General features: G+C 62.0%; 1 protein-coding gene across 1 annotated transcript; it reads right to left on the reverse strand.

Moving 5' to 3' along the window:
• Positions 1 to 508: 508 nt before the first annotated feature.
• LOC146541847 (polyunsaturated fatty acid lipoxygenase ALOX15B-like) lies at positions 509 to 7,459 on the reverse strand. Its single transcript, XM_085215498.1, has 2 exons — positions 7,292 to 7,459; positions 509 to 819 (listed from the first exon to the last, which is right to left on the reverse strand). The coding sequence occupies exons 1-2, from the start codon at positions 7,442 to 7,444 to the stop codon at positions 640 to 642; spliced, it is 333 nt and encodes a 110-aa protein (XP_085071624.1). The 5' UTR covers positions 7,445 to 7,459; the 3' UTR covers positions 509 to 639.
• Between the last annotated feature and the right edge of the window lie 3,108 nt (positions 7,460 to 10,567).

Raw genomic sequence — 10,567 nt, forward strand, 5'->3', positions numbered from 1 at the left:
GATGGGGAGTTTTGGGGTCACCCTAAGAAGAAATATGGGATGGAGAGGTTTGGGGTCACCCCAAGAAGAAATATGCGATGGGATTGGGGTCACCCTAAGAAGAAATATGGGATGGAGAGGTTTGGGGTCACCTGGGGGGGTTTGGGGGCATCCTAAGGGGGAGCAGAACGGGATGGGGAGTTTTGGGGTCACCCTAAGAAGTAATATGGGATGGGATTGGGGTCACCCTAAGAAGAAACATGGGATGGGATTGGGGTCACCCTAAGAAGAAATATGGGATGAGGATTTTGGGGTCACCTGGGGGGTTTGGGGCATCCTAAGGGGGACAGCAGTGGGATGGAGAAGTTTGGGGTCACCCTAAGAAGTAATATGGGATGGGATTGGGGTCACCCCAAGAAGAAATATGGGATGGAGAGGTTTGGGGTCACCCTAAGAAGAAATATGGGATGGAGAGGTTTGGGGTCACCCTAAGAAGAAATATGGGATGGAGAGGTTTGGGGTCACCCTAAGAAGAAATATGGGATGGAGAGGTTTGGGGTCACCTGGGGGGTTTGGGGGACATCCTAAGGGGCAGCAGAACGGGATGGGGAGTTTTGGGGTGGCCGCAAGCAGGGGGGGATGCGGGGATTTGGGGTGGTTTCAGGTGGAGATGCTGTTCTCGACGTTGCTGGGGTCGAGGTACGGGTAGGGCAGCGGCAGCGCGGCGTTGCGCCGTCGGATGCGCCGGGAGATGCGCTGCAGGCGGCGGCGGAACCGCAGCATCAGGCGGCGCGGGGCTGCGTCTGTGAAGTGCTGCTCCGGGTAACGGCCCAGCGGGCGCTGGGGGACAGGGGGAGAGGGTCAGAGGGGGGTCAGGGGGGTACATGGGGGGAGGTTGGGGTCCCTTGGGGGTCCCTGGGGGTCCCTGGGGAAGGCTGGGGTCCCTTGGGGTCCCTTGGGGTCAGGGGGGTCCCTGGGGTCAGGGGGTTCCTTTGGGGTCAGGGGGGTCCCTGGGGGTCCCTGGGGGGAGGTTGGGGTCCCTTGGGGGTCTCTGGGGGGAGGTTGGGGTCCCTGGGGGTCCCTGGGGGTCGGGGGCTGCGTCTGTGAAGTGCTGCTCCGGGTAACAGCCCAGCGGGCGCTGGGGGACAGGGGGAGGGGGGTCAGGGGGGGTCCCTGGGGGTCCATGGGGGGAGGTTGGGGTCCTTTGGGGTCATGGGGGGGTCCCTGGGGGTCCATGGGGGTCCTTTGGGGTCATGGGGGTCCTTTGGGGTCAGGGGGGTCCCTTGGGGTCCCTGGGGGTCGGGGGGCTGCGTCTGTGAAGTGCTGCTCCGGGTAACGGCCCAGCGGGCGCTGGGGGAGATGGGGAGGGGGGTCAGGGGGGGTCATGGGGGTCAGGGGGGTCCATGGGGAGGGGGTTCTTTGGGGGTCCTTTGGGGTCAGGGGTGTCCCTGGGGGTCCCTGGGGGTCCCTGGGGGTCCCTGGGGGTCGGGGGCTGCGTCTGTGAAGTGCTGCTCCGGGTAACGGCCCAGCGGGCGCTGGGGGACAGGGGGAGGGGGTCAGGGGGGGGTCGTGGGGGTCAGGGGGGTCCGTGGGGGGAGGTTGGGGTCAGGAGGGTCCCTGGGGGAGGTTGGGGTCCCTGGGGGTCCCTGGGGGTCGGGGGCTGCGTCTGTGAAGTGCTGCTCCGGGTCCGGGAAGTGCTGCCCCCCAGCGGGCGCTGGGGGAGAGGGGGAGGGGGTCATGGGGGGGGTCGTGGGGGGGTCATGGGGGGAGGTTGGGGGTCTTTTGGGGTCATGGGGGGAGGTTGGGGTCCCTTGGGGGTCCCTGGGGGTCGGGGGGCTGCGTCTGTGAAGTGCTGCTCCGGGTAACGGCCCAGCGGGCGCTGGGGGACAGGGGGAGGGGGTCGGGGGGGGGTCAGGGGGGTACATGGGGGGAGGTTGGGGTCCCTTGGGGTCCCTGGGGGTCGGGGGGCTGCGTCTGTGAAGTGCTGCTCCGGATCCGGGAAGTGCTGCCCCCCAGCGGGCGCTGGGGGAGAGGGGGAGGGGGGTCATGGGGGGTCCATGGGGGTCCCTGGGGTCTGGGGGGTCCCTTGGGAAAGGTTGGGTTCCCATGGGGAAGGTTGGGGTCCTTTGGGGTCAGGGGGGGATTAGAGGGGGTCTGGGTGGGGGCTCATGGGGGGAGGTTGGGGTCCCTTGGGGGTCCCTGGGGGTCTCTGGGGGGAGTTTGGGGTCCCTGGGGGTTCCTGGGGGTCGGGGGCTGCGTCTGTGAAGTGCTGCTCCGGGTAACGGCCCAGCGGGTGCTGGGGGAGATGGGGAGGGGGTCAGGGGGGGGTCGTGGGGGTCAGGGGGGTCCATGGGGGGAGGTTGGGGTCCCTGGGGGTCCCTGGGGGTCGGGGGCTGCGTCTGTGAAGTGCTGCTCCGGGTAACGGCCCAGCGGGCGCTGGGGGACAGGGGGAGGGGGTCAGGGGGGTCGTGGGGGTCCATGGGGGGAGGTTGGGGTCATGGGGGTCCTTTGGGGTCAGGGAGGGTCCCTGGGGGTCCCTTGGGGGAAGGTTGGGTTCCCATGGGTAAGGTTGGGGTCCTTTGGGGTCAGGGGGGTCCCTGGGGGTCCCTGGGGGAGGTTGGGGTCCCTGGGGGTCCCTGGGGGTCGGGGGCTGCGTCTGTGAAGTGCTGCTCCGGGTAACGGCCCAGCGGGCGCTGGGGGAGATGGGGGGGGGGTCAGGGGGGGTCATGGGGGTCCATGGGGGTCAAGGGGGGTCCCTGGGGGAGGTTGGGGTCCCTTGGGGTCCCTGGGGGTCGGGGGCTGCGTCTGTGAAGTGCTGCTCCGGATCCGGGAAGTGCTGCCCCCCAGCGGGCGCTGGGGGAGAGGGGGAGGGGGGTCATGGGGGGGTCCATGGGGGTCCCTGGGGTCTGGGGGGTCCCTTGGGAAAGGTCGGGTTCCCATGGGGAAGGTTGGGGTCCTTTGGGGTCAGGGGGGGGATTAGAGGGGGTCTGGGGGGCTCATGGGGGGAGCTTGGGGTCCCTTGGGGGTCTGGGGGGCTCATGGGGGGAGGTTGGGGTCCCTTGGGGGTCCCTGGGGGTCGGGGGCTGCGTCTGTGAAGTGCTGCTCCGGGTAACGGCCCAGCGGGTGCTGGGGGAGAGGGGGAGGGGGTCGGGGGGGGTCGTGGGGGTCCATGGGGGGAGGTTGGGGTCCCTTGGGGGTCCTTTGGGGTCAGGGGGGTCCCTGGGGGTCCCTGGGGGTCGGGGGCTGCGTCTGTGAAGTGCTGCTCCGGGTAACGGCCCAGCGGGCGCTGGGGGACAGGGGGAGGGGGTCGGGGGGGGTCGTGGGGGTCCATGGGGGGAGGTTGGGGTCCCTTGGGGGTCCTTTGGGGTCCCATGGGGTCCCTTGGGGTCCTGGGAGTCCCTTGGGGTCCTGTCGTTCCTATGGGGTCCCATGGGGTCCCTTGGGGTCCTGGGGGTCTTTTGGGGTCCTGTGGTTCCTATGGGGTCCCATGGGGTCCCTTGGAGTCCTGGGGGTCTTTTGGGGTCCTGGGGTTCCTATGGGGTCCCATGGGGTCCCTTGGGGTCCTGGGGGTCTTTTGGGTTCCTGTGGTTCCTATGGGCTCACAGGGGGTTCCCTTGGGGTCATGGGGTCCCATGGTGTCCAACTGGGTCCTATGGGGTCCCATGGGTTCCCACAGAGTTTTTTGGGGTCCTGTGGTTCCTATGGGGTCACAGGGGGTTCCCTTGGGGTCACGGGGGTCCCATGGTGTCCTACTGGGTACTATGGGGTCCCATGGGGTCCCACGGAGTTTTTTGGGGTCGTGGGATTCCTATGGGGTCACAGGGGGTTCCCTTGGGGTCCTGGGGGTTTTTTGGGTTCCTGTGGTTCCTATGGGGTCACAGGGGATTCCCTTGGGGTCCTGGGGGTCTTTTGGGGTCCTGGGGTTCCTATGGGGTCCCATGGGGTCCCTTGGGGTCCTGGGAGTCCCTTGAGGTCCTGTCGTTCCTTTGGGGTCACAGGGGGTTCCCTTGGGGTCCTGGGGGTCTTTTGGGTTCCTGGGGTTCCTATGGGGTCACAGGGGATTCCCTTGGGGTCCTGGGGGTTTTTTGGGTTCCTGTGGTTCCTATGGGGTCACAGGGGATTCCCTTGGGGTCCTGGGGGTTTTTTGGGTTCCTGTGGTTCCTATGGGGTCACAGGGGGTTCCCTAGGGGTAATAGGGGTCCCATGAGGTCCCTTAGGGTTCTGGGGGTCTTTTGGGGTCCTGGGGGTCTTTTGGGGTCCTGGGGTTCCTATGGGGTCACAGGGGATTCCCTTGGGGTCCTGGGGGTCTTTTGGGTTCCTGGGGTTCCTATGGGGTCACAGGGGGTTCCCTTGGGGTCATGGGAGTCCCTTGGGGTCCTGTGGTTCCTATGGGGTCACAGGGGGTTCCCTTGGGGTCATGGGAGTCCCTTGGGGTCCTGTCGTTCCTATGGGGTCACAGGGGGTTCCCTTGGGGTCATGGGAGTCCTTTGGGGTCCTGGGGGTCTTTTGGGGTCCTGGGGTTCCTATGGGCTCACAGGGGGTTCCCTTGGGGTCATTAGGGTCCCATGGTGTCCTACTGGGTCCTATGGGGTCCCATGGGGTCCCACGGAGTTTTTTGGGGTCGTGGGATTCCTATGGGGTCACAGGGGGTTCCCTTGGGGTCCTGGGGGTCTTTTGGGTTCCTGGGGTTCCTATGGGGTCACAGGGGGTTCCCTTGGGGGTCCTGGGAGTCCCTTGGGGTCCTGTCGTTCCTATGGGCTCACATGGGGTTCCCTTGGGGTCATGGGGGTTTTTTGGGTTCCTGTGGTTCCTATGGGGTCACAGGGGGTTCCCTTGGGGTCATGGGAGTCCCTTGGGGTCCTGTGGTTCCTATGGGCTCACAGGGGGTTCCCTTGGGGTCCTGGGGGTTTTTTGGGATCCTGTGGTTCCTATGGGGTCACAGGGGGTTCCCTTGGGGTCCTGGGGGTCTTTTGGGGTCCTGGGGTTCCTATGGGGTCACAGGGGGTTCCCTAGGGGTCATAGGGGTCCCATGGGGTCCCTTGGGGTTCTGGGGGTCTTTTGGGGTCCTGGGGTTCCTATGGGCTCACAAGGGGTTCCCTTGGGGTCATTAGGGTCCCATGGTTTCCAACTGGGTCCTATGGGGTCCCATGGGGTCCCTTGGGGTCCTGGGGGTCTTTTGGGTTCCTGTGGTTCCTATGGGGACGCAAGGGGTTCCCTTGGGGTCACGGGGGTCCCATGGTGTCCTACTGGGTCCTATGGGTTCCCCTGGGGTCCCACGGAATTTTTTGGGATCGTGGGTTTCCTATGGGGTCACAGGGGATTCCCTTGGGGTCCTGGGGGTTTTTTGGGTTCCTGTGGTTCCTATGGGGTCACAGGGGGTTCCCTAGGGGTCATAGGGGTCCCATGGGGTCCCTTAGGGTTCTGGGGGTCTTTTGGGGTCCTGGGGTTCCTATGGGGTCACAGGGGATTCCCTTGGGGTCCTGGGGGTCTTTTGGGTTCCTGTGGTTCCTATGGGCTCACAGGGGGTTCCCTTGGGGTCATTAGGGTCCCATGGTGTCCAACTGGGTCCTATGGGGTCCCATGGGTTCCCACGGAGTTTTTTGGGGTCGTGGGATTCCTATGGGGTCACAGGGGATTCCCTTGGGGTCCTGGGGGTTTTTTGGGTTCCTGTGGTTCCTATGGGGTCACAGGGGGTTCCCTTGGGGTCCTGGGGGTCTTTTGGGTTCCTGGGGTTCCTATGGGGTCCCATGGGGTCCCTTGGGGTCCTGGGAGTCCCTTGGGGTCCTGTGGTTCCTATGGGCTCACAGGGGGTTCTTTGGGGTCATGGGGTTCCTATGGGGTCACAGGGGATTCCCTTGGGGTCATGGGGGTTTTTTGGGTTCCTGTGGTTCCTATGGGGTCACAGGGGGTTCCCTTGGGGTCATGGGAGTCCCTTGGGGTCCTGGGGGTCTTTTGGGGTCCTGTGGTTCCTATGGGGTCACAGGGGATTCCCTTGGGGTCCTGGGAGTCCCTTGGGGTCCTGTGGTTCCTATGGGCTCACAGGGGGTTCCCTTGGGGTCATTAGGGTCCCGTGGTGTCCTACTGGGTCCTATGGGGTCCCATGGGGTCCCACGGAGTTTTTTGGGGTCGTGGGATTCCTATGGGGTCACAGGGGATTCCCTTGGGGTCCTGGGGGTTTTTTGGGTTCCTGTGGTTCCTATGGGGTCACAGGGGGTTCCCTTGGGGTCATGGGAGTCCTTTGGGGTCCTGGGGGTCTTTTGGGGTCCTGGGGTTCCTATGGGGTCACAGGGGATTCCCTTAGGGTCCTGGGAGTCCCTTGGGGTCCTGTGGTTCCTATGGGGTCACAGGGGATTCCCTTGGGGTCCTGGGAGTCCCTTGGGGTCCTGTGGTTCCTATGGGGTCACAGGGGGTTCCCTTGGGGTCCTGGGGGTCTTTTGGGGTCCTGGGGTTCCTATGGGGTCACAGGGGATTCCCTTGGGGTCCTGGGGGTCTTTTGGGTTCCTGTGGTTCCTATGGGGTCACAGGGGGTTCCCTTGGGGTCACGGGGGTCCCATGGTGTCCTACTGGGTACTATGGGGTCCCATGGGGTCCCACGGAGTTTTTTGGGGTCGTGGGATTCCTATGGGGTCACAGGGGGTTCCCTAGGGGTCATAGGGGTCCCATGGGGTCCCTTAGGGTTCTGGGGGTCTTTTGGGGTCCTGGGGTTCCTATGGGGTCACAGGGGGTTCCCTTGGGGTCCTGGGAGTCCCTTGGGGTCCTGTGGTTCCTATGGGGTCACAGGGGGTTCCCTTGGGGTCCTGGGAGTCCCTTGAGGTCCTGGGGTTCCTATGGGGTCACAGGGGGTTCCCTTGGGGTCCTGGGGGTCTTTTGGGGTCCTGGGGTTCCTATGGGGTCCCATGGGGTCCCTTGGGGTCCTGGGAGTCCCTTGGGGTCCTGTCGTTCCTATGGGGTCCCATGGGGTCCCTTAGGGTCCTGGGGGTCTTTTGGGTTCCTGGGGTTCCTATGGGGTCCCATGGGGTTCCCTCGGGGTAATATGGGTCCCATGAGGTCCCTTAGGGTTCTGGGGGTCTTTTGGGGTCCTGGGGTTCCTATGGGGTCACAGGGGGTTCCCTTGGGGTTCTGGGGGTCTTTTGGGGTCCTGGGGTTCCTATGGGCTCACAGGGGGTTCCCTTGGGGTCATTAGGGTCCCATGGTGTCCTACTGGGTCCTATGGGGTCCCATGGGGTCCCACGGAGTTTTTTGGGGTCGTGGGATTCCTATGGGGTGGCGGGGGGGTTCCCGTAGGTCCCATTTCGGGTCCGTCCCCACTCACCCTCTCTCCGACCTCGTAGCTGACGACGCTGAGCAGCGCCAGCAGCGCCCCGGTGGCTTTTGGGGACGGCAGAGCGGCCAAAAAAGTGTCGGGGGTCACCGGGTCCTCGGGGCCGGGGGGGGGCAGCCGAAGGGTCCCGGGGGTGTTGGGCATCCAGGCTGCGAAGTCGTACTGAGGGAAGCCATGGCGGGGGGGGGGGGGGGGGTGGCTACCAAAAGGGCCCTTGTGGCTACCAAAGGGTGATGTGGCTACTAAAAGGTGATGTGGCTACCAAAGGGCCTCTTGTGGCTACTGAAGGGTCTCTTGTGGCTACCAAAGGGTGATGTGGCTACTAAAGGGCCCCTTGTGGCTACCAAAGGGCCCCTTGTGGCTACTAAAGGGTCTCTTGTGGCTACCAAAGGGTGATGTGGCTACTAAAGGGCCCCTTGTGGCTACTAAAGGGAGCTGTGGCTACTAAAGGGCCCCTTGTGGCTACCAAAGGGTGATGTGGCTACTAAAGGGTGATGTGGCTACCAAAGGGCCCCTTGTGGCTACCAAAGGGTGATGTGGCTACTAAAGGGTGATGTGGCTACCAAAGGGCCCCTTGTGGCTACCAAAGGGTGATGTGGCTACCAAAGGGCCCTTGTGGCTACTAAAGGGTGATGTGGCTACTAAAGGGCCCCTTGTGGCTACCAAAGGGTGATGTGGCTACTAAAGGGCAACTTGTGGCTACCAAAGGGAGCTGTGGCTACTAAAGGGCAACATGTGGCTACCAAAGAGTGATGTGGCTACTAAAGGGTGATGTGGCTACCAAAGGGCCCCTTGTGGCTACCAAAGGGTGATGTGGCTACTAAAGGGCCCCTTGTGGCTACTAAAGGGTGATGTGGCTACTAAAGGGCCCCTTGTGGCTACCAAAGGGTGATGTGGCTACCAAAAGGGCCCTTGTGGCTACCAAAGGGTGATGTGGCTACCAAAGGGCCCTTGTGGCTACCAAAGGGTGATGTGGCTACCAAAGGGCCCTTGTGGCTACTAAAGGGTGATGTGGCTACTAAAGGGCCCCTTGTGGCTACCAAAGGGTGATGTGGCTACCAAAAGGGTCCTTGTGGCTACCAAAGGGTGATGTGGCTACCAAAGGGCCCCTTGTGGCTACCAAAGGGTGATGTGGCTACCAAAGGGCCCTTGTGGCTACCAAAGGGTGATGTGGCTACCAAAGGGCCCTTGTGGCTACCAAAGGGTGATGTGGCTACTAAAGGGCCTCTGTGGCTACCAAAGGGTGATGTGGCTACTAAAGGGCCCCTTGTGGCTACCAAAGGGTGATGTGGCTACTAAAGGGCAACTTGTGGCTACCAAAGGGTGCTGTGGCTACTAAAGGGTCCTGTGGCTACCAAAGGGCCCATGTGGCTACCAAAGAGTGATGTGGCTACTAAAGGGCCTCTTGTGGCTACCAAAGGGTGATGTGGCTACTAAAGGGCCTCTTGTGGCTACCAAAGGGTGATGTGGCTACTAAAGGGCCCCTTGTGGCTACCAAAGGGTGATGTGGCTACTAAAGGGCACCTTGTGGCTACCAAAGGGTGATGTGGCTACTAAAGGGCCTCTTGTGGCTACCAAAGGGTGATGTGGCTACCAAAGGGCCCCTTGTGGCTACCAAAGGGTGATGTGGCTACCAAAAGGGCCCCTTGTGGCTACCAAAGGGTGATGTGGCTACTAAAGGGCACCTTGTGGCTACTAAAGGGTTCTATGGCTACCAAAGGGTGATGTGGCTACTAAAGGGCACCTTGTGGCTACAAAGGTCTCGTGATGGGTACCAAAGGGCCTTGTGGCTACCAAAGGGTGATGTGGCTACCAAAGGGCCCTTGTGGCTACCAAAGGGTGATGTGGCTACTAAAGGGCCCTTGTGGCTACCAAAGGGTGATGTGGCTACCAAAAGGGCCCTTGTGGCTACCAAAGGGTGATGTGGCTACTAAAGGGCCCCTTGTGGCTACCAAAGGGTGATGTGGCTACTAAAGGGCCCCTTGTGGCTACCAAAGGGTTGTGTGGCTACTAAAGGGCCACATGTGGCTACCAAAGGGTGATGTGGCTACCAAAGGGCCCCTTGTGGCTACTAAAGGGTGATGTGGCTACCAAAGGGCCCCTTGTGGCTACCAAAGGGTGATGTGGCTACCAAAGGGCCCCTTGTGCTACCAAAGGGTGATGTGGCTACTAAAGGGCCTCTTGTGGCTACCAAAGGGTGATGTGGCTACTAAGGGCCCTTGTGGCTACCAAAGGGTGATGTGGCTACTAAAGGGCACTTGTGGCTACCAAAGGGAGCTGTGGCTACTAAAGGCCCTTGTGGCTACCAAAGGGTGATGTGGCTACCAAAGGGCCCCTTGTGGCTACCAAAGGGTGATGTGGCTACAAAGGGCCTCTTGTGGCTACCAAAGGGTGATGTGGCTACTAAAGGGCACTTGTGGCTACTAAAGGGTGATGTGGCTCTAAAGGGCCTCTTGTGGCTACCAAAGGGTGATGTGGCTACTAAAGGGCACCTTGTGGCTACCAAAGGGTGATGTGGCTACTAAAGGGCACCTTGTGGCTACCAAAGGGTTCTGTGGCTACCAAAGGGCCTCTTGTGGCTACCAAAGGGTGATGTGGCTACTAAAGGGCCCTTGTGGCTACCAAAGGGTGATGTGGCTACTAAAGGGCCCCTTGTGGCTACCAAAGGGTGATGTGGCTACTAAAGGGCCTCTTGTGGCTACCAAAGGGTGATGTGGCTACTAAAGGGCCTTGTGGCTACCAAAGGGTGATGTGGCTACCAAAGGGCCCCTTGTGGCTACCAAAGGGTGCTGTGGCTACCAAAGGGCCCCTTGTGGCTACCAAAGGGTGATGTGGCTACCAAAGGGCCCCTTGTGGCTACCAAAGGGTGATGTGGCTACCAAAGGGCCCCTTGTGGCTACCAAAGGGTGATGTGGCTACTAAAGGGCCTCTTGTGGCTACCAAAGGGTGATGTGGCTACTAAAGGGCCCCTTGTGGCTACTAAAGGGCAACTTGTGGCTACCAAAGGGAGCTGTGGCTACTAAAGGGCCTCTTGTGGCTACCAAAGGGTGATGTGGCTACCAAAGGGCCCCTTGTGGCTACCAAAGGGTGATGTGGCTACTAAAGGGCCTCTTGTGGCTACCAAAGGGTGATGTGGCTACCTAAAGGGCACTTGTGGCTACCAAAGGGTGATGTGGCTACTAAAGGGCACCTTGTGGCTACCAAAGGGTGATGTGGCTACTAAAGGGCACCTTGTGGCTACCAAAGGGTTCTGTGGCTACCAAAGGG

The sequence above is a fragment of the Meleagris gallopavo genome, unplaced genomic scaffold (assembly GCF_905368555.1).
Source record: "Meleagris gallopavo unplaced genomic scaffold, MGAL_WU_HG_1.1 scaffold_68, whole genome shotgun sequence".
NCBI classification, from domain to species: domain Eukaryota; kingdom Metazoa; phylum Chordata; class Aves; order Galliformes; family Phasianidae; genus Meleagris; species Meleagris gallopavo.